The sequence below is a fragment of the Colletes latitarsis genome, chromosome 5 (assembly GCF_051014445.1).
Source record: "Colletes latitarsis isolate SP2378_abdomen chromosome 5, iyColLati1, whole genome shotgun sequence".
NCBI classification, from domain to species: Eukaryota; Metazoa; Arthropoda; class Insecta; order Hymenoptera; family Colletidae; genus Colletes; species Colletes latitarsis.
Window position 1 is genome coordinate 27,020,280 of NC_135138.1, and position 24,954 is coordinate 27,045,233.

Below are 24,954 nucleotides of genomic sequence, written 5' to 3' on the forward strand. Positions count from 1 at the left end.
AGCAATAGAAATAATAATGGAAGCGACAGATTTAATTAGAGAATGAATATTTAATTCATTGTCGAAATATGTTTAAATATAGTAGAATCGTTTAATATTAACAAAGTTAATTTAGCCTGAGCTCTGAAATTATTCCGCAATTCAAAGAAACATTCTTGTAATATAGTGTTGTAATGTTATTCGTGTATGGTATTATTAGAATACTTTATTAATATTTTTTGTATCTCACTCGGAAGTTGTGGCTTTCCATTTTTTTACACCTTTCACTCGTGGCCTCCAAGAAATATAGCGTGACCCTCGGGAGGTGCCATATATTGCCGTTCTAAGCCAAAAAGGCGTGTCTCACTCTTTTGCAGAGTTTCTTATTTATGTATCCTAAGACAATTGGTATTATCTTTTAACCACATATTATTCTTACACGACGTCAACATTTAAAGGAAAACTTCTTAACTTAATTTTTGAAAGTTGTCTACAATTTATTTAATAATCTATTGATCCAACAGTAGTCGAAATAATCTAATTCTGATCATTCTATAGAATATAATATAAAGTGAATAATAAATATATTTTTTTAAGATTTAACTGCTGGAAGAGGGTTGATGGATAGCTCTCATTGTTCCCTTCCAGGATCTGCTAGCTTGCGAATATTATAAAGTTCTGATTATGTTGGGAGAATGTGTTGAACAAAGGAGACAGCTTTCGCGAAAGAATGGTCAGATTCTCCATCAGGACAATGAGTCACGGCGATCAATCCGTTAAGCAGATTTTAACCGATAAAAGCATCACGGTGCTTAAGCATCCGTTTTACTTGCCAGATTTAGCTTCGTGCGATTTCTTTCCGTTCCCGAAAGTGAAACCTTTGCCGAGAAAAATCCATTTTGCGTCAGTAAAATGGGCACGAATGAAAATGGCGGCCATATTTAACGTGTTCCCGGAATTACCATTAGAAAAAACCTTTTTGAAATTTTTATATCAAATTTAATAACAGTATCAAAATAGAATAACATAATTCCTCCATAGATTAATACATTGAAGCTATTTGAAATTGATGGATTGTGCACAGATAAAGTGAGACTAGAATGAATTGTATAGTGTAGTGTCTAACTGTATTGTTTCATGGTTTGATTCCCACTGTCTGTTTTGCTCTGATCGATAGAATTGATAATTCGTTTTTTAAGAGTGGTGGTGACTATAATTGTATAGAATTGATCCCTGATTTAATAGATGCAACGGTTCGGATAGCGTGTGTCGGTGTTATGGGTAAGTGACAGTTTCCTTTCTACTAAGGAAGTCTTGTTCTGGGATTCCTGAAAATTAACCTGGAAAACAATAGATGAACCGTTCTATTGTTAGAATCCCAGCACATGCTTTGTACAGTTGTCCAAGAATCCCAGATTACATAAGCAATAAACTTGAACCTTGAAGCGTGAATCTTTTCGAAGCCTTCGACTGCTTAATTTTTACTTGGTCCCGTTATAAAATAATTATACCTCTTATGCTTCCTCGTAAGAACTCATCATTCTTCAGCATTGAGTTACAAATGAATTTTTTAATTCTTTAAAGCGTTCAAAGAATAAATAGATTTAATTTAAAGTAGTGTCAAATTATTTAAAATATTTCAATTATTCTCGTCTCGTGTCTCTAAACATAAAAAAAAGAAGGAAAAATTGTTTTTCTGGAATATTAGCTTGCATATTTGAATTTTAAAGTGTTATAGGAATTGGAAATAAATTGATGTCAACAATTCCTGTATAATACATTACGGTATTTTTAGAATATATCGTTTGACATTTCAATAATCAAACAAGGTAAATTGCTCAAGCAGATGAAATATTGAATTAGACCTTCCTGACGGTAGTTAATCTGATATTAGCACAAAGGTGCTTTGTATTCGTATGGCAAATAATTGTTATAATCCTGATGAAATCCGGACAATCTTGGCGCAAGTATAAGCGTCGGTGTTAGAACTTTCCAGCGTAGACAACTTGGTGTTTTGTTTGGCACGTTCCATATAACCCGGAGGAAACTTACCTATATTAATACTTAATAGACACCGTACATTCATCAACATGTACGTGGCGTGTACGTGTATTCTCTTATCCTTTACCTTGAAGAGGCTCTAGACCGCTATAAATCGATAAGAGTTACGTAGCTTCTGCACCTGAAGTGACGCCAACGGGCTCCTTTTCGCTTTGTAATTTGCCTTAATTTCGGTCCGCTCGAAAGAAAAAGATAGTGCTCTGTTGCATCCTTATCTTTATTATGGAGCCGCGGCTAATTTCTATGATATTCAATACAATATCCTCGTATTACGTTCCTATCAGATTAGCATAAATCTCTCCTTTTGATGCGCATCGTTGCGCATAATAATTATCCTGCAAATTTTATTAACTGATAGATTTATCTGCGATTCCTATCGTCTTTGGTAGTATTTAGCGACGAAAGACGCTTATTAAAAATCATTCGGCTTTTCAACCAACGTTCAACGACTTGAAGCACTTTTAAAACTTCGTATATTTTACAGTTCCTATGGAATATAATATACTTTTCTGTTAAAAACTGTACTGTACGTGTCTGTTGGAAACTGAAAGTTCTCCGGGCTAAAAACTCCTCGAGCGCTGGATCTTATTTATTCCTTTAGTTCGAAACAGTTCATTTTCTAAAAGAATGCACCACATAATTAGCGGAGTAAAAATTTATTTTTGCTTCGAACAATGATTTAGTTAAAAGATTATTTTTAGCCACAGTGACAATTTACGAATCACTTTGTGTTTTGTTTCCATAATTAGCTGTACAGAATTCTGCTCCGGTGCCACTGTTAGGTACGAAGATATGCTTTGTCAGTTACACGCCAAATTATGACAACCAGAATTAGCTTTAACCGTTATAATAGAGTATTTCGATACACGAAGGAATATTCTAAAAGGACATGCTATGTTTAGGTAATGCAACATTGAATTAGTAGTGTGTTTCGGGGATAGAGCATTCCAGTGAAATTCGAATCAAGGACATTCTACTGTAGTTAAATGTATTCTACAGGGTATAATTACATTCTTAATTTACATTTCATTCGCATTACAATCGAAGAATTAGACTCGAATATTAAACGAATTTCCACGCTAGTTGGAAAATTATCATGAGGGAGATATAACGATAAAATAATTAATGACGATTCATGAAGGAACACGCAATCTTACGCAAGATATTGTCATTGAACACGCGAAATGAAAATAATCCTGACAGACATCGTAGATTACATACTTCAACACCAACGTAAAACACAGAACGTTTTGCAACTTTACAACTCTGATTTTTGATTCAATAAATTCTTTAATAAACTACGTTGAATACTTAAAAACTACTTTTGAGGGATTAAAAGTCCTGGAAGATGGCTGATATAAGAATGACCTGATCGCTGTCAAGAATTTTTTAAGTCACTTAACATTTTTTTAGATAAAGTATATGTTTCTTAGCTGATTGATAGATCGTAACGATACAAGCTCAACCGTATCATATGTTGTACAGTTTTGTTGAACAATTTGCAAATACAGCAGAACTTCGTTGAAGACTAGTATGAATACCTCTTGATGGCCTATTGTTAACGTCTCGCTGATTACTTACTATTCATGCGAATGTTGAAATACACTGCTTTGAATATCAATATATTTTTCTATGTGTTCTTTGAAGTTACCTTTAACGGCCATAAGAAACTCGAAGGCGGTGCTTTTAAACCGTAAACCTTTTTTTCACGCCTTCCTAGACTTCCTGGCTGGAAATTAAAAGAGATCTGAAAATCTGAGTAGCTGAGTCACAAAGTTCCCACGATCGATTCAACGACAAAAAAAATGTGTTAAAAATAACTTCGTATTCCACAATTATTACGAGTCGGTGGACTATAGTGATAGTTACTGTTATATAACAATATTTTGAAGTAACTTGACAAATTTTCGAGGAAATTCTGGTACCCATTTTTAGTTATTGTTTCTTGGAAGGAATATTACCCAAACAGCTAATGATTATGGACGTTACTAATCCTTACTAAGAAGGATTTTCAGCGGATCGATAATGGAAATTGCATCGATTTAATGCTCCTTTGTCTCTAAAAGTGGTTTTGTCAAAACATAGAATATGAGAGATGGAGCGTAATTCTCTGAGCCAACTGACAAAACCACAATCTCTGATTGAAAAAGCTATTTCTCTTTCAACATTCATATATTTTACTCGAGGTCATAAAAGAGATAAAAATTCAACATAGCTTATAAAACACATACATTTAAAGTGCAGCTGGTGCTAAATAAACAAATCTTCTCGAGCTAGCCCAAAAATAAAAATCTTGCGAACGAGCAGGCAATAGGTCCTGCAGGACCTATCCATCCGGTACAAAATCGTCTGTTGATAAACTGTCTGACTACTCGGCTGAAATGGGACAGTGCACCGTCGTGCATGAATCACACGCGACGTGTAACATCTACCGGAAGTTCTTCCAATAATTCGTGCAATTGATTTCTCAAGAAATTGACGTACGATCGATGTAGCGGGCAGAGAGTCGACAAATTAAGTCGTTTGAGAAAACAAGAAGTCGTCGAACTTCCTATATAAATAATTTAATAGATCCAACTACGTTTGCGATTAAGAAACGTTGCGATAAGCGTGGCTGTAACTCAGTCGCAGAGTTCGAACGCGAGTACAAACAGACCATGCGAACGTTAGATAGATGCGCTAGCCAAATTGATGTCTATATAATAGTGTCTATTGATTTTACGCCAACGATCGATCATCGAAACGAGTGCTGGAACGTATTCTGCGCGTCTCTATTAACGATCGTTCCTATATTATGAACGATTTGCGATACAAGCAAGGAGGAGGCTTCTAAATGGCGGCGACGAGCGTAATGATGTGTCGCGAGCATCGCTTCTTTACGGTGACAGCGATTGCGACGACGTTTCGCGTCATTTGCCACGAGAACGACGCCAATCTAATCATTGTACGTATTGTCATTCTCCTCCCTGAAACTCGTGGAGTCACCGCGACTGTACGTCAATGAGCGCGCCATTAGGCGCCACTGTTCGTGGTCGACCAAGCATTCAAATACGTGTCGCTGGCGGCCACGTGGATTGATGACAGGGACCTACGATTGTCTCGATAACCGGCGCAATTCCTTACGGAATTGTTACAACTCCTACGCGCCTATGAATAACTCCCCGCGATCGTTCACTTCCGTGACTCGTCGCTAAATACACGAGAGAAAGTAATCGCCGTAGCGCCATTGCGAGTTATGCGACGGTGTTCACGAAGGTGTTCATTTATTTAGTTCAATACGACGGGCGGCCTTTCTCGCTGGCTTCCCTGCGCGGTTCGCTTGATTGGGTACACAATCGCGTATAAGACCCGGCTTACGTCTTATCTCGTGGCGTACACGTTTTTCATTTCCGATAATTTAGTGCCATGGGAGTGGTTCGAGAATAGATTGAGTTTTGACTAAGACGCTTTCCATGTACGTTTACACGTGAAAAACGTTACAAGCTTGGGGATACGTTCGCCGTTGGTATGTGCTCTCTGCCGCGCGTGTTTGGTGATGTCTAACTGTACACACAATTTACGGTATTGTTTGTCATGAATAAACCGAAGTCAAGAATAAGCAATGTAAACGTTCGAGGGCTATTTCGTGGCGTAATATTTTGGAAACATACTGGTATATAGTTTAATTCCTCCCTAGTTAAGACTATCTTTCAACGATGATAATTTCTTTACTTTTATCTAAAATGATATTTATATTTTAAAAAAGAAGAGATTCTTTTTACTGTGACTGGGAATGAATTTTGTGCGACTGCAATATAAGTATAAAATATGATGAAGACGTAGCGAAAGTACCTATTAAAAGCTCTAAAAATGTATTATAATACATACATCGTGTATTACAATGTATGTAAATGTCCATATACATGCCTTCCCATTGTGTGACCGTATATACGCTGACACGTGCTCGGCCGCTTGGGATTTCAATAGCGCACCACGAAAGTTGGTCTGAGGAATTTGCATGGTACGGCTTGTTCCGTAATTATGAGCTTACCTGTTGCTGCAAATACGGCAAACAATTATGTATTTGATACTATGCTCATTTTCGCGTTGACTAACAAATCAATGCAAGTGGAAACAGGTCGAGAATCGATCAGCACAGGCATTCTTATTCTTTATTGTAACATAAATTTTGGAAATCTGGTTAAACAACGCCTTTAAAAATCTGAATTTAAACGTGCAAAATGAAATGCACATATATGAATTTTATTTAAAAAAGATTCACGCGATTAATTGTGTTTTGGATCGTTATTTGTATTATTCGCAAAAGACTTTGTATGATATTTCTTCCGACTTGAACGTCTAAAATAATGTTACTAGCCGTGCTCGAGTATATTCTAGCGCAGCAAGTGAAACGTTAAACACGAAGTTGAAAATTCGTAAACGAAAAATTCGTTATAGATTATCTGTTCAGAAATTGTACAGGAAGACAAAGTGGGCTAGATGACGACAGTAGAGAGCCGTGGCAGATTACCTGCCCTATATGCAGGGTCTGGGACTCAGTAAATAGATAAGGAAGATACACGGAAGTCCATGCTTGCCTCACTCTACAACCATATGATTTGCTCTATCCTGAACGCGAAGTACCGGACACTATAAACGGGTCGAAATCAACTGGTTACTCAAGACCACTCAGAGATTATCTTCACCATTTTGTGTGAATACCTCGTTCCCCTATCTCTTATCTCTTCGCGTAAGCTTACAGGCATATTCTGTCTGTCCCTCAAACAGCGAAGAAAACTGCTATGGCGCAAAAATAGTAACGACTGGCGTGATTCGCATTTAGGGAAATGGTCTTCAACATACAATTGAGTTTCGTCCAACTCTAGACCTAGCTTGCCAAATGCAGTTAGGGTTGCGCTTACCAGGAGATCCTGATACTCTAATAAAACCCTGGATTAACGGTTTCAAATCGTTCGTCAGCTGTCGTTACTAGTTTTAACCACTACTATTTAAAAATACTGAAATTGAAAAAGAATATAGGACAACTATTTCCATAAATCTAAATTATAAATCCATCGAGAATTTTTTAACACTTTTTAAAGAACTTTTGGCAAAGTATTCATCAAACAACGAACAGTTTAATTTTTAAATAATTATAACTGTTGGTATCCTAAGAATGCAAGGCTAAGGAATGGTGGAAATACTTAATTTTGAAACTTGATCCCTGCGCAGTAAAATGCAATTTAAGGCAACATCAAGAGTATAACATTTACGCCTATTATATTGTATAGCTTTTCCCATAAATCCGCAGAGCGCGTCTCTATAAACGTGTCAGCCTGTTCTCACACAATGAATGATTACATCTTGCGGTTAGTTACGTTAAAATCCTCGTTTTAGCGCTCTTGCAAATTTATCGCGTTAAGGTATCGCTAACGTCGTTTGTGTCAACAGGTGGTGCTCATCATTTTACACTGACACATTACGATGCAGCTGCTAAGTACGATACAAAAAAATATACATTGCCAAAGAGCAAATTGATCAGTCGCTGTCCGTTAAACCAGGCTACAAAATGCCTATTAAACACTGTTCCGATAATACCGCGACGCGGTAAGTCTCGTATTTTTCAATCTTCAGATTTAATATGCGTCTTGACTATTGCGCGTAAATCATCAGAGTTAATAATTAGCGTCCGCGTGTATGTATCGCGTTGATCGGCGGGTAATAACTCACATTTTCCATAATATGAAAATCGAAAATATTTATGAGTCCGGGAACGCGCAGGAAGATGCTCGATGTTATCAACAGCAAGTTATTACAGCTTGTTACATCGTTTACGCAAATTGAGGTCCATGATACGAAGCCTATCAAATATTACAGAAATATATTCACCATGTAATTGTCCATTTATCGTGCAAATTTTAGTGAATAAGTGCCTATAAATTAGTAACTATTCGATGGGCATTAAAAACGATGAATGACAGGGGAAAAAATCGTTCGAGATTTACAAGATTACGCCACGGAGCAGTTTTATTTCTTCATTCTCGAGTAATTAAAGTATTTGAACAATTGTGTGACCAAAAAGGGTAATATTCCATTCGAAATAATAAGAATAGGAATCCCAGAGGAATGTTCTTTGTTCTTCATATTTTTATATATATGTATACGATCGCGTAAACTTTTTTAAACCCAAAGTTTCGCACGATAGCTCAAGTAACCCCCTGCAGACATCATTATCGCGAGCTTTGTTCCGCATTATCAGTTTCATCCGACACAGTGCCGTCGCGATGAAGAAGAATTGTTTTAATTACCTCCCGCACAGGCAGATAAACAAGATGCACTTACACGACATAATAGCCGACGCTGCTTTCGCCAGCGTTCTCCTTTCCTTGAGTGATCTTCCTCCGACAATATCCTTTTTGTTAGAATCCTTATGCTTCGCATAATCCATCGCCCCGAGGTGAAATTCCAAATCCACTTGCAGCCCTCCTCGTTGGGTTTCCCTTGGTACCTTCTTCGCTTCCCTCTAACCGTTTGCTACTGATCTTGACAAAGTATGGCTTTAGATTGGCGTTTATGCATTGGCCTTGCAACTTATAAAAACGATAGACAATTTCAGTCTTTCAAGCAACCTTAAACATTTAACGTTTCACCCCACAGTTTGGACTTCTTCCCAAAAACATTGTGAACAATAGACAATCATCACCTAACAGTAATTAAAGTCAGCTGAATTTTGTAAAACTTTTAAATTCTTTGTTTATGAATTTTATTCTTAAATGGCAAATTTAGCTTCCCAATGTAAACCTTTTTTATCGTATAATATCGTGAGATTTATTCCGCATTTTAAGTAAATGGGCCATTTGCTTTATATACCTATAAAACCGTACAATAATCTTTGAAACGATGAATGGTCGAAAAAGAGAATTTAAAATCGTGGTCTGAAAAGGTTAAAATTATATGACGAAGCAGTGGTTAATCCCCAGAAGGGTCTGGTGTTCTCCCCGGGGGAATTTCTTTGTCTTTTCACTTGGCATCTTTTTCTCGTGAAATCCCGATGCATTCACACCGCAGAATAAAAACAGGAACGACCCGACGAAATGCAATGCAACGAAAGGGAAAGAGAAACAAGGAGGGGGCAGGAAAAGTAACGGCTGGGAATACCGTTCGAAAAAGCTTATTTCCACGCTCCTTCGGCAAAAACGGATAGGTCTCTTTTATCACGCTCGCAATATACACCACGTAGGTGGTTGTTCGCAAAGGTATCTCGGATACGGAGCGGGACACTATGAAAAATATGGTCGTTGTCATGGTTGGTAGCGATGTCTGCGGCTGCGATAGCGGTCGCCGGTCTCGACGGGTGGTCGTCGCGACGCACGTTTCTGGCGAACACTTTTTCTCTCCCCTGTTGTTGTTCCGTCCTATATAAACCCGGCTTTTTGTCAGAAACAAAGTTTGCGTATTCGTAGGCATGTCGGTCAATCGTCTATGCACAAACGCGGCCTTTGCCGTTCCCGTTTTTTCACCCCTCATTTATCGCTTGAATCGTTTGCTTTGTGCTTTCGATTGGAGAGTGGTAAACATTTATCCTTATTTCTGGCAACTCTGCTCTTCCAATTATCCGCAGTTTACCAGCGTGTGTGCGTACGCGTTTCTCTTGGGGACCTTTTTTGCAGAGTTGCGTTTATTAGCCCCTTCCGATTTCTCGTTCAATCAGTTAGGTTTTATTTGTCCCTCTAGTTACGGCAAATATGTGTGAGATCGATTGGATACTGGGCGTATATCGGGCGCATTATTCTACAGGGAACCTTATGCTTTAATATTTAATAGAATCGTGAACGTTCTACGACAGTGAGATTTCAAAAGCAAGTTGAATTTAATAAGGAGGAGCATATTGCTGTGGGCAAAAATTCCCTCGCGTTAACTAAAATAATAGAAAACTGGCTAAAAAATTCTATATGTGTGTGTGTATTCCTCTTTCTTTTGATTTATAACGTAGAAATGATTTGTGAGACAATTCATTGCATAAAGTTAATGAAAAAGAGGGAATTTAAATTGTATTGGTAACTTTTACAACATTTTTCAGAATTTCACGTTCATCGTAATTGTTGCCAATTACATAAATTGAAGCAATTACAAAAAATAATCGTAAACTGAATATACAATCGACGGGAAATTTGTTTCATTTTATTTTATTTTTTCCGGAAGAGTATATGAAATTATTATTTTATATTTTTCACACAACACTTGAACTTTATTCAATTTACACGAGTAAATATCTATTACTAAAATTAACTAGGGAACATACTGGTATAATTAATCTGAATATTACATTAAAGAGCTACTTTCCTTCATTTCCCACGTTAGACTTTCACCTTTTGAGAGTTAAAGCGAGTTAAATTTTACCGGAACGTTATTCGCGCATTTGGAATTCTAAAATATTATATCAATTTAAGAAACGGATTTTAGAGAACACTGAATAGCTGATCCCTCGCGAGGGATGTAGAAGAATTGTCGCATAAACTTTTTAATCATATTTTTACGAGTCTAATTTTTTTTTTTAGCACATCGTTCACGCCGGTTGTGCTTGACCCTTATAGTATTCCAAAATATACAGCTGTTTTACGCCCGTTTCCCAGCGCGCGATCCCCGCGCAGTTTTACTCGAGACGCAAAAGGTATGTCATTTCAGCACGTTTGTCCTCGCATAGAAACACCCTTTTACGATTCCAAGGAACCCTGTGAATCACCCTTGGGAATTCAGGTTTTATAGACCTTTTGCTACACAAGCGAAGCCTCTTGGACCAGAAAATTACGTGCCACTGTCTAGTGTTTCCACATTCAAATGGAATCTTTAGCGAAAGCGATTTGAGCCGTCACAGATGTTCATATACCGGGTGGTCCAACAACTATTGCCACTTTTACATCTTTAATCTTAGAACAGTAAAAAGAAATGCGTTTCTCAAAATGTTCGCGACACGATAGAAATAGAATTACTTTTGACAATATAATAATGAATTCTTTTCCTAACCTGATTGTTGGAATCGTAATTAGTAATACTATCTGCGTTGGTTTCTTGGTGTCCTGTTGTATACAATATACTTTAACGGTCCCCAAAGGAAAAAATCGACCAACGAACTGACCACGGAAATTGGTCCCCAACGTCCTATCCGCCGTTTGGGAAAAATGTCATCAAGAGCAGTTTTCAGATTCGATGCATAATTTACAGAATATTTATTATGTTACAGAGAGTGTAATATTGGTCTGACTGTTGCATATTATTTCCACCCAGTTATTGTTCCTCTTCATTAAGCTTCCAATAAACGTCAGATTAAAATAGCTTCTAAGACTTAGTATTGTTTTTCATGCAGCTCAAAAAGAGTTTAATATGATTCCCTGAAGGAGATGCGGCTGAACGATAAGGCTATAACATCGCTCAAATCTATTGCCTATTTATCGGGTGTTGCCTGATACTACTGAAAAGAAGTCAGACTATGAAAGAAGAAGAAACTGGGTCAGCGTTTCCGGTTAATTAACTTTTTGTGGGCATACCTGGCTGTTTTCTTACTCCCCCGCATTGGAATATACATCAATCAAACCTGGCCGTAGAAGTCGAGCCATTAAACTAACCTTTTTCCATATTCTCCCGTTTGTCGAGACACGAACGGAATATTAAGCGGTGTTAATTAAGAGCACGTCCCTTGTTGCATTACGTCGATTCGCGCAGTCGGAGTAACAGTGCTACGACAACTCTAACGCGTGTTAGCTGCTCATCACAACGGAGATGCGACAGAAACGAGAAAACGGTATGACCGACCGCAAAGGATGCCGTGGCCAATTCAAATCAACCACATCGGACACACTTGCGTGTCGTCTCAAACGCGAATCCACGACGAGCAAGCGTGTATAATCGGCGCAGGAGGTATAGCGAAGTCGTAAATTAAGCGAGGCGCAAGGAGGGGCACGCGTAAGTGGACAGAACCGGCAAAAAGAGGAAGAACAATGAAACAGTCTGGGGTACCTTTCCTTCTCTTTCTTTGTGTTAAGTGGCATCAGCTACTGTGTTCACCAGCCGAGACAACGGTTTCAAAATTCGTACCACTCGAGTACGTCTCGAGGAGTTCACTGTGTCGTTTCCACCGGCTGCGACGCGGTTTCCCTACCGATATACACTATGTAATCATACGGAGCCCGTGGTCTTCCGCGACAGTTAGGCAGTGGTCACTGCAATTTGATCAGCGAATTACAATTTCAAAATACAATCTCCGTTCACGATTTACCCCGACTCGAAGCCAAAGGCGAGATACCTTTCTCTTCATTCTTGACCCTGTTGCTAGTTCTTGGTATACCTAACAATTTTAGATCCAGTTTTATCGCACACCAGTCGTATAATCAATAGGAGTTGCCGAAACGTATTTGGGTATGTAGAGTCAAAGTAAATGTAAAAATAAACATAGAAGACAGCATACAAAATAATAGTTGGTGTGGTCAGCGGATAGGGGATAAAAAGCCCTTTAAAATGAGCGTTTGTACCAGTCGATAGCTTAATTAGTTCCGAAGATATAGCGATTTTAGTTTCGCGTTGATGCGGTGGCTAGTTTCAGAGATAGAGTTTGTTTACATTTCGTTGTTGCGCTCGCGAATTCATTGATCTCGCGCGCGCGTCAATAGTAAACAGTGCGTAGTAAATTCTTGGAAATACTACGCCGGAACTAGGTCACGACCGTCACGTACGCGGGGTAGGTCAGCACCACGCACGTAAGACAAAGAGGTCCGACGCGTCAAACGAAGACAGAGATAAAAAAATTACCATTTACATAAATTACGATATCTCCGAAACGGAAAGTCGGATCGACAAAAACCAAAAACCATTTTAAAGGGGAAACTTTGCCGCTTCTAACAATGCCTCAATAATTAATAAAACACTAATAATTTCGGAACTGCAAGCGTCTAAACTTTTAGTATTTTTCATGCGCGTTAATAGGCTTTTGTAAGGCGGAGAACGAGACATAGTGGAATTTTAAAAATTACGCTTTTCTTTACACAATGATATTTCGAAAACAGAAAGTCCGATTGACATAAATTAAAAACCATTTTAAAGGGGAGGCCTTACCGCTTCTAACAGTGGCTCAATTTTTGAGAAAACGTTAGTAACTTCGGAACTACACATGTTTAGAGTTTTATTATTTTTAATGCGCGTTGCTAGACCGTTTTAAGACAATGGAAACTGTAGATTTTTTCTTTTCGTCTTTGCTATATATTTCCCATTTGCATCGAAAGCTAACCAGAGTTTGACACCAAATTTTGTCCGGTTTTTAGTTACTTTAATTATAGAATTTATACATTGTAATATTCCGCTATTCCGTGTCTTCTTTTTATCGAGTAAACGATGAAATGTAACTGCAAGCAAACGTAATTTGCTTTATAAGTATTGCGTGCTGCATCTCTTCGTGTGCTCTTCTTATCAAAGAAATTACGAAATGTAACTGCTAAAGGTAAACATAATTTGTTTCATAAATATTACGTGCCATATCTCTTCAACGACTGAACCTCTTTCGTAGTGTTATTAAACCCGGTTGACTCGATAAACGTATTTCTACCGTTTCTTGTTGATTACTTTAAAGATTGTCTTGAACTATATGACGTTAACAAGAAAATTTGTTTGTAATCAATTGTTATAAGCGTGATTTTCGAAATTAAGGATTCCTAGATCCTATTACCGCAATATTCGCATTCGAGTTCACTTCTAAATAGAAGATGTGTAAATTCTAACGAGTATTTGCAATTTCTAGAGCCTCTTCCTGGCTCTCAGTAGCGATTGACGTATCGTAAACTCACGTTCGAGTATGGAAGGAAACCCTAGTAGACCTGTGGAAACTTGGGTCGGATTCCCTGAATTACAGTGACCATGCATCGCTCCTGCAAAGGCTACCTGGACGCCCCATGCAATAAGGTGGACAGGGAGATTTCAATATTCGATAAACCGCTCCAACCATGTCATTTTACAACTTGATAGGTTTCTCAAATCCTCCCACCTTGGCTCGTGTGTCTACAGGTAAATCTTGCCAGGAGGTGCAAGACGCGCGATAAAAGATTTTCAGAAAACATAAGTAACTTGCAGTAATTCTTATACATAGAAATACAGTTTGATGCCCTTTTTTTTACTAAATTGTCCAAAATTGAGTGATACGAATTTACTGTATTAGATACAACGTAAGTATAATACTCGATCTTCGAATAAATTAATTTACGTTTGGCACGAAATAATTATTGACTCCGCCTATCAATAATTGTTTGTAATTACTGATTAGTTAAAGTGAACGATAATCTTTGAATGAAATCAGCGCATCAAATATTTCATAAGCGGGTACGCTTATCCTTCGTAATCGTATATTTTGCAGCATTAAAATTACGATAATGTTATTTGTGTTATTATCTTATTAAATGAATGAGTTACATCAGGATATACAAACAATCAGTGGCAGTTCATTAAAATTTGATGAACAGCAACGTTATATTAAAAATTAACGTAATTACCACAATATTGTTACAATATATTTCAATATTTTTATGTGTATGTATGAATTTATGAATTTATTAAATGCTGAATATTTTTTAAATATTATTAACCATCGAAAATAAATAACAGATAAATTAAATTCCGCAACAAGTGCAATATTTTGCAATTTAAACGTCTCATTTAATGGCTGAATGCATACTTCTGAATATGTAAAAAAGCGTTACAACAATATAATACGAGGATGAGAAGCTCTTTTATTCGTGTCTTTAAATGTTCGTCAGTTCTCGGTTCTTCGTATTTGCATCATTCTTGTCGTAAAGTGGCATCCGATAATGAGGTACTTATTTTTAAACAATATATTCGCGTCTCTCCTTGAATTATATCTTATACAATATTCATATTGTGCCAAACTGAAATGTACTCTAAAATTTATTTGTAAGAATGACGTTACAAAAGTATGATATAATCTGTTTTTCGTTGACCTTACTATCTTCCAACTAGTGGGAATTTAGATAAGATAAATAATATCGTTAATACTTGTAGACACAGGTACAAGTAGAAACAGTCAGTAATAGACAGACATGTCGATCAAGCCATAGTGAATCTCACTCGTTTTCAACGAATTCATAACTCCTTCTCGACAACAAAACCTTGAATGAAGAATCTTATTTTGTTATATTCACTTATCTGAAGTTATTGTTTTATTGCAAAAGTTATAATTCACGTATATAATTTTCTTTATAATCTTACTCTTAATCTTATTAAGTTCTTGAGTTTGTTACATGGTCAATGGACTATAACTACATCAAAATTATTCAGACAGTCATTTTACTAGAAAAAAGTTGACTGTCATTAGTGGACGCGGAAGTGTGAAGTGCATTTATGGTACTATTATTCTTGATGATATAGAATTTGATTCTCATGCTGATGTATTTATCTATGAAAGTTGTGGGATAATTTTCACGCTATCTGTGCTGTTTGCAAACATTCTATATGAGTTTATTTTTTCCTTTTCTTAGCGACCATTTAATTCGTACACATTTGAGGAGGGTCCTATGAAAAAACATCATGTTTCGGATGAGTAGATTTGGAACAAATTCTAAATAAAAACTAAATGTAATATAAATTTTCCTCGTGTTAAGTTTCGACACAAAAATGTCGAACATCTGTTTAAGCATTGCGTCAAAGACAGGTGAAACGTTGAACGTGCAAAGAAACGATGATCTGCACTGACATTGTATCAAAAATTCGCGCAGCGAAGCAGGCAATAATTTATGAAACGACCTCGTATTTTCTTCTATCATTAACTATAGTTCTGAGCGTTCAAATGTTCGACGATTCACTTTGTTCCGTGCTCGGTACTGACGTCGATCGACATCAATAACGCTGATTCGGGTAATCCAATTAATTTGTCACACTGTTTCTTGCAGAGCCGTGGTGACAGCGGTTTCTTGGCACACACAGGGCACCTACCTCGCGTCAGTAGACCGAGCAAAAACGGTAACAGTCTGGGGCGACCATGTTTGAGAGGACGAATGATCCCGAAACAGACGATTGTTTCACGCACGAAGGTCAACACGTTCTTTTGTGCCGAGGTGGATGTTTACGGGACTGAAAAATGCAGATGGAAGTTTACGCGCCACTGTGGTATCACAAAGGACTATGCAGGATAATGAAAATCAGTGGACGGTCGGGACGCGGAGGATGTACAAGATACCATTTCGAGGCTGCACCAAGCAGAACTACCGCGACGACGAAATTCGATCACGGTGGAAGACTGTTGTATATAAAAACTCCACTGATTGTTGCTCCAAGGTTGTAAAGATTTCCTTCTTTTTCTAGGATACGAACACGCTTGCGCGCCACGACCGCGTCTTTCCACGAGAAATTGAACAAATTACCGTAGTTACTCTTTTTGAGATTCACTAGATACGCTCCCTCTAATTGTAAGAGACCTAACTGTACCGATAGACTCGATCGCCCGCGTTACAAGCAACATAATAAACGTACGCGCTATTTTCTATTTGCTTCTTTTATCTTTTCGGGCCGTTATCCGAAAACATTTGTCGATAGAATTCACCCTCGCTCGTTGAACGAAATTTTTACTCGTCTGTGGCTTATCTTATTGCGCGTTCTCGAGAAGTTGGCAAGTGGAATCTCCGCCTACCCCCCATTTTCGTCGTACGACCCATCGTCGTTTCGACCAATAGCGACAATACGTGTGACTGGGACCGTGGGCTTGCCAAACTCTAAATTAGAGTGGGGAACCAATCGGATCCGCATTCCTTTCGCTAGCCAACTTCTCGCGAACGCACAGTACATTGGTGATCAATCTCAGGTCGCACCCAGCGTTTCTCGTACGCTAAGTACTTGTGACTTTAAAAATATGGATACAAGAGAAGCCAAAGTACAAGTTAATTGTTGAAGCAGCCGTGAAATCGAGTCTACTTGTTCGTCGTAAGTCTGATATAGAATGGAAAGAGAATGTACTTCTTAAACGAAAAATTTTAATATCGATACCGAGTAAACTGCATTGTACAAGATTTAATTAATCAACGATACCGAGTAACGTGTTACATTGTGCCGAACATCGTTTTTGTTGCGGTGGAATTAAATATTTGGCCGTCGTGTACGAGCCATTTCACATTGGACAATTTCTAGCATTTGTCAGACTAGCAGCATTTATTAATAACGTTCGATAAATAATTCGTACAGAATTACAGCCTGGCTGGACGAAGTAAGCTGTCGCAATGTTATATTTCGTGACCAGTGCTAATACAATCGTAATAATTGCAGGCTAAATGGTAATAATATTGATGATTAAACTTTCTGACTTTTGGGTCGTTTCGAAAAAAATAGTAATCTTCCTTTTTCATCCTTTATCGAGCAAATAGGCGTTTCCAGAGAGCGGAAAATAAGATTTGCAAGCTGAGTTACTGCCACGTATGTCTGTCTAGCCCTAAAAATTTATCACCCCTAGATTAAAATTGATCTCCCTCCTCCTTTTTCGGTCGAAGTTTCTATGTTTCTTCTGCAATAGGAGTTCTTGCAAAAGTTATCAAGATAATAGACAACGAAATTGGGTAAACGCAATAGAAACATTTGTAGTGTTCAGTCAGCCATGGGCAATTCTTTCAGCTTTTCCTCATGGTTTGTTTACCTTCGCTTCCAATTGGCCCAAAAGCCTATTTCAATGCATCACTGAATCTATTTCGATACACATAGAGAGGGTGACTGTGAACCGAATATTTTTAAATTCAGAAATTTTTTTAAAACTCTGACGATTTCTTCAAAAAATTGATATTTTGTTCAATAAACCATCGTAGGTAGAAGAAACTACAATATTATGACTTTTATGTGAAATTTTGTACGCATTATTTACTCGAGATTATCAATAAATCCTGCGAATTTGAAAGTTGTTGCGTTGCGTTTCGTGGTTACTGTTCAACGATGAATACTCTTTTAAACGTACCTTTTACATTACTCGTGCTTTATTAATTTGCACACTCAACTGGAAACAGTTTCTCGTCGTATAGCACAATAATTACAAGTGAATACTTTTTATAAGTATAGAGCTGAGATCGAAGGGCTCTAAGCGTAAGTACAGAAATTCGTGGCAACGACTGCCATTAAAACGCGGAATGCCAATTTGTATAGCTTCTCATATTTTTGATACGTATTTTTGTTAATTCGGGTACACTACAAGCACACACAACACTGGTATACACATCATGATCCTGGTAACAATTTTCTTTACTTGTTAAATTTAACGTCATCGACTCGTATTCTAACAGATTTCAAAGTTTTAGTTTCTAGAGTCCTTTGCCCTTCATTTATTTGTAAGCTACGTCAACGCCGAGAAGAAAACATGTGCAGATGATAAGTTATAAGCTACTTATGGTAACGGTGTAAGTAAATTGAATCATTACAATTAATATTTCTTTGTTGTACAAGAAGAAACGCATCATAATCGATAACATCATTTCTAGCATATAAGTTTCTGTAAGCAATAAGTTATAACTATGCTCGATTTAAAATCAGGTTCGACATAATTTTTTGTAGTTTTTATCAATTTATTTAAATAAACGAAGGTGTTGTGTATAATTCAACATTTTCCTTTTTCTTCGTTAAACTGTCTACACGATCTTAAAAATTTAAACTAACGTACAATTAAGATTGCCATTTGTTCCGTTTATTCTTTTTATTCAACGTTTAATCCATAGATAATTAACTACTGTTTATATCTTACATGTAATTTAATACCGAATCAGCTTTCGAAAGCAAATTGTTTGCGTCCAATTTAATAGATAATTCTATTTCTATCGTGTTCACGATGCGATCAGAAATGTTTTTATCCATAACTTATGTTAATTTCAACAGGAACATTGTATACACTGTTCGCACATGTAAATATATATTAAATGTTTCCTTCTTATATTTTTTCAAATGTAGTACGTTTTTTAATTGATTTCGGATGCCTGAGCCATTTCCATACCAGTCTCTGTATAGACACGAATGCTTATTTACTAAATAATACATACTATATTTTCACCGTATTTCAAAGAAGGTAAGTACTTCACTGTTCCAAGTACAGTAATTCTTGTTTTGAAGTAAGAATTTGTAGACAAGATTCGAATAACAAAATCATCCTCATTCTCAGTACATCCAACTCACTTTCCTCGTTAGTTGATCTTGAGCTTAAGTCCAAAATCATCACTCTACTGTTAAATGAACCGGTTGTCCGATTTTGTTATTAGAGCACAAGTATTACCGTAGTAGCTCAATTTCATAATGATGATACGGTGGCATAGATTGCAATACCACTAAATTTTTTACCTCCTTAAAAACGAGAAAGAATTTTTACGTTCGAAACTTTTGAAGAAAAAATGTTCATTATGTTTAATTTAATTATTTAACATGACCGGGTACGTAATAATTTTTACGATTACTATTATTTTGTGTTTTAGTATATACAGGGTATTCGGCCACCACTGGGAGAAATTTTAATGGTAAATTCTAAAGACTAAAATAAGACGAAAATCAAGGATACTAATTTGTTGATTGAGGCTTCGTTAAAAAGTTACAAAAACATTTCCGGCCACACAGTATACTTTCGGTAAAGAATTTTTTTCTCGAAAGTGCGTAGGATTTCGGAGGTATGCGTATTAACCAAAAATGCTTGTAATTGATCCCTGGAATCGAAAATAATTTTTTTAGAACGATTTGAAATTTTTTAATTTCGCCGAAAAATTTAGGCACCTACTCTTGTCGATTTTTCCTAAAAATTCGTTTTTCATTTTTAATAAATTTGTTTGACGCCCTACAGAAAAGTTGTCTAATTCTTTTTTGTAGGTACCCATGAGCTCTACTTCAGAAAAAAGTTTCATTGAAATATATTCACAATTGTAGGAGTTATGGCTGTTTGAAAATTGGACCATTTCTATGGGGTTTTTCTCATTTTGCGGAATCAAGGACCAACTTTTCGAATATTTTTGTGATTTGTACATATTCTCCACCAAAATACGCGTAGTTTGCTTTTTTAAACATTAAAATCGTTCAATCCGTTCAGAAGTTATGACGTTTTAAAGATTTGCATGAAATTTCGGGCAAACATTTCTGGCCTAAAATTATATTATCGGTAAGGAATTTTTTTCTCGAAAATGGTTAGAATTTCGGGGGTATGTCTATTCACCAAAAATGCTTACAATTGACCCCCGGAACCGAAAATAATTTTTTTTAAACGATTTGAAATTTTTTTGTTTCGTCGAAAAATGTCTGCACCTACTCGAATTTTTTTCTCCAAAGTGCATAAAATTTCGGAGGTATGTCTATTCACCAAAAATCATTGTAATTGACCCCCACAACCGAATATAATTTTTCCGTGAATGATGTGAAATGTTTGAATTTAATTTTTTATTAACTTTTTAACGAAGCCTCAATCAACAAATTAGTATCCTTGATTTTCGTCTTATTTTGGCCTCTAGAATCTCTCGGTAAAATTTTTCCCAGGGGTGCCCGAACACCCTGTATAACTGCACAATTTTATTGAAACGAAAATAAAAATAACGATCCATCCACTTTTTCTTTACAAAGCAGAAATCTTGGTAAGATTCCTCTCTTGCTATTCTTGAGAATTTCAATTGAGGTTAATTTCTGCTGCATCCAATTATTCTGCACAATAGATACTGGTACAATATTTAAGAGTCTTTCTGAATTTTAAATCGAGGAAACTAATCTCCTTACGTTATTTATTCGAACATTAACTTACGAACTGCTTAATTTGCTGTAGTAAAAATAAAATATAAGCCTTTTAGGACAAAAAATTGTAAATAACCGCCCGATGGAATTATTTTCTGCTCTAACGTACGTTCTCAAAAATTTTTCATTTAGTTTTCCTTTAGTTTGATATCGTTATCGAGCGAAAAAGATTTTCTTGTCGCGGTCTACCGAAAAACTATCGCGAAACAAGCTATTATTTGAAGACTTTTCTGAACAAGTAGCAAAGATCTAAGAACGCTGCACCGTTTCTCTTAAAAGTTCCAAATACAGCGCCTCTATTCCGAGGAAGCCTTTATTTACCATGAAACGAAAGGCTTTTGCACACCAAAGAGACAAACCGCGCTATACATTATCCTTTGTTCCTCTTTTCTTTGCTTTTCAAAATAAACAACCGACATTCTGAATAAGCCATCTGCAATCGGCGTTCTCTCCTCGTATTTTCTAACCAGCGGTCGTCCTTTACAAATTATGAAACTGTAGGAATGCATAGAGCCCGTTCGCGTAAGTAACGTGACATTTTTTTCCAAGCTAAATTACTTTTCGCGGTTTTCCTCTTATTTTAATTTCGTCATAGCAATATCCAACACTTCTTTATTTGCAAATTCAATATAAAGTATTTAGGCACCTAATGAAAATATACAAAATTTTCAAATATTTGTAACACACTATTGTCGCCATGAACTGCCATTAACATTTCAAACGTTTGAGTGACCATGTTCCCGAGTTTAAGATAGAAATTTAATATTTCCTCTTTGAACCGCCGTGTTTTCGTGACAAGGTCCAACAAAGTACTGCCATCAAAATGTCAATAACTTTCTAACGTGTTCGCCATTGTTGTTGAAATTTTAAGAGTTGATCCTTCAAACGTAAAACGTAATAATTTCAATTTTTCTATGGAACAAAATGTTAGACGAATCATAGACAACGTATAACAATTTATTCCATCGTACAGTTAAATTTTTTATTTCCTTATTGTGAAGTATTTTATTCTATACCTGAATTTTTTATTTTGTACTTTACGAGTAACAGATAAACCGTTGCTTATCTTTTATTCGTTATTCCAAGTTTTTATCAAGCCAAGAATTTTGCCCATCTCTGTTCCATAGGATTGAGGTTGGGAGATTGAGCCAACCATGTCATTACCTTAACGAGATGCTCGTTTAAAAACTGATTTGCGTTATGCGAAGTGTATTTCGTATCATTATCTACTTGAAAAATCCAATCTTCCGGCAAATTATTGGTAGCGAACGAAAGCTAATGTGTGTTCGCGATATCGACATAAACATTCTGATCCGTGATTCACTTTGCTTGGAAAATCGAACCAGTACCTTTTACAGCAAGCATGTCAAACTCACTTTTGCTCGAGGACTAATTTGCACTTTGCTGCCGTACTACAGATCGCGAATACAATTATTTTACAGCACATACAAATATTCTATAGGCTATTTTTCAATTATACCAACATTAGTCATTATAATGTCATATTACAACTGAATACAATTGACAATCACACGATAATTTCCACGAAAAGACTTTCCGTAAACCAAAATTTCCTTTTCTCTGTTTTTCTTTTTAATTATGAGCACATACACCAGTTTGTTTCGTCGCAATTTTTCTCGCGTTCGTTATCAATTATTTGGTGAGTATTGTGTTGCTTTACCAGTGACGATTCATTAAAAAGAGATTGACACTTCAACAGCGTGTGTTAGCAATCAAAACATTTTATGAAAATTTGAAATTTTAATCATGAACGGTGAAACTCATTTTGACGTAGGAGGATATACGAACAAACAGAATCGACTGCGATTGTTTGGTGTGCAATTTTTGACGGAGGCATGCTAATGATTTTAAATTTTTATTTATTTCAAATTTTCTTAAACTGCAGAGAATATTGTGTCAAATCAATATACCAAAATTCAATCATTTAGGTACAGCGACGAGTAGGCAGACGTATCGTGTCTTACAGTGTTCTTGGCAGTGAGCAAAGTCGAACAATGATTTGAAGAACTATGTCCACAAAAAACCTCTCTCTCAAGCTGTCGAAGATACGATTCGTCCGATTTATAAGGACCACAGCTCAAACGAGCTTTTAGAAAAATGTGAAGGTGGATTTACACAAAATTCTAACAAAAGCTTCGATTCCTTTATTACAACAACTGCAGAAACGACGTTCTGTGGGAGGAATACAATCGATTTACGATATCTTGTTAATGATGCAAATGGTGCATTCAAATGTTGAAACAAATAGATACAAATTTCTGAAAACTTCAAGCAGCAGGATTACTGCATGGATCCGGAATAACTGACTGAAGGTAAACTTTACAAAATCCTATTTCATCAGAGGAAAATGTTATCTAAAAAATTAAAATGTTCTTCAACCTGCTCGTAACGAAATCTCTGTACTTATTCATCCGGTTTTCTTTCAATTTTATGAAAATCTTCTGAATAAAGTTTCCTTCGATGTAGCTTAAGAGTTCTTTGATTTCGCAGTTATTTGACTTTCTCATAAACGTTTTAAGTCCATTTCCGTTCTTGAAAAGTATGCTAAGAAGCTATAAACTGCTCGATTGTTAATACTGTATAAACAATAACCTGTATTCAGTCAATAACAAATATTGTTACATCCGTGCATATGTTGTTAGGAATGATTGATTAAATGGTTCAATGGCCGTTGTCCAATAATATTTGATTTGTACAATATATGGAATGTTTGTAATACGATTTACATGACCGTGTATGACTTCGATATGGGGTTACACAAATCTATAATACGTTGTTTGTTTGGAATTGTAATTGAGTGCAGCAATACCGCTGTAGACATCGTTCGAAATAAGTGAACAGTTGATTGTAAACGTGATTGCATCTCTGTTGTAAATTTACTGCATTTGATTTCAAAATTACAGACTTCCAAGCTAAATGCGACAATTCGATCGATTTATAGTCCCCCTCGGGGGTAAACACTATTTTAAAAACACATACACGATAAAAAAACATACAAAATAAACAAGTGGGCAATGCAGCGTTATTTCATTTAATTAGATTACGTACGTCATTGTAGGAATTCAAAATGCAAGACCAACTTCTCGTTTTTTGCCCCGATTCCTTGCTTTTGATTGATCCGAAAGGTTCGCGATTCTCGATGTCGGTGGTCGTTTTCTTGATATGCACGCGTATCCGTACACAAAGATAATAAGTCGTCACATAGGGAGTCGCCTATTCGTCGGCGTGCACGTGCATGTATCAGGATCCCCTAGCAGGGGCTACATATAGCGGAGCGTGTATCTGACAGTACCTAATGTGCTTTCAAAAGCGCTCATTAGTCACTGAAATGCGGTCGCGAAGTGACAACTCGCACGTGGAATATTATACGGTCGAAGAACTTCCGTTGTGTCGTATCGCGCGAGCGATGCACATCCTCCTGCGCATGCACAGTCCGCGTCTCTCTGTTTCTAACTTTCGCATTATACGCCCTTTGTCCGCGATTCGACAGTTTCGACAGTTCGCAATGGAACGTGAGAATGCGGCGAAGCGGCCAGGGAAGCCGCTTGCAAACGACGTTAAAGTTCGATCTGACGGTCGCATCTGGGGCCACCGAAATTTTTCCCTCGCCCGATGTGTACGTACAGTTTGTCATGTAAGAGCCGCGCCGACTATGTTTACAAAGTACGAAACGCGAAATGCGGAAAAGAATGATGATCCGAACACGTACACGTAGGGGGTCGTTGACGAGGGAGACTCGGAAAGAGCACTTGGCTCTGGCCGCCATCTTACCAAAGCGTCGACGACCTTAAAAGTAAAATTAACAAACGCGACGTAATACTCCCAACGATAATTGCAACATATTACTTCGAATCTTTTGCGCGAGAGAAAAGAGATAAAACGTATATTTATCTTTCCTAACATTTTTTCAAATTGTTGCAAATAACGAATATGTATATATCAGTTGATGCACTAACGAGCTATAAAATACACAATAAAAGTGCGTGTTTAAGGCCGTTTCAGCATGCGTTAGCTCTGCATTTTATGCGCGTTCGCTAACAATTTGACTATAAGAAAGATAATAAAATTGCACCACAGGTGACATCCGAGATCTATTGATCATTAGTCCGACCAAAGTAGGAACGCATGGAATACTTCGAGAAG

At 36.9% G+C, this 24,954-nt stretch overlaps 1 protein-coding gene across 2 annotated transcripts in view; it reads left to right on the plus strand.

Annotated features, from left to right (window-relative positions):
• Positions 1-18,928, plus strand: part of LOC143341942 (autophagy-related protein 16-1-like) — a 64,014-nt gene extending 45,086 nt beyond the window's left edge. For both annotated transcript variants that reach the window (XM_076765364.1, XM_076765362.1), the window contains one exon: positions 15,963-18,928. In XM_076765364.1, the coding sequence (XP_076621479.1) occupies positions 15,963-16,059 (97 nt within the window). In that variant the 3' untranslated portion in view covers positions 16,060-18,928. The remainder of the gene's footprint in view (positions 1-15,962) is intronic.
• Positions 18,929-24,954: the final 6,026 nt, after the last annotated feature.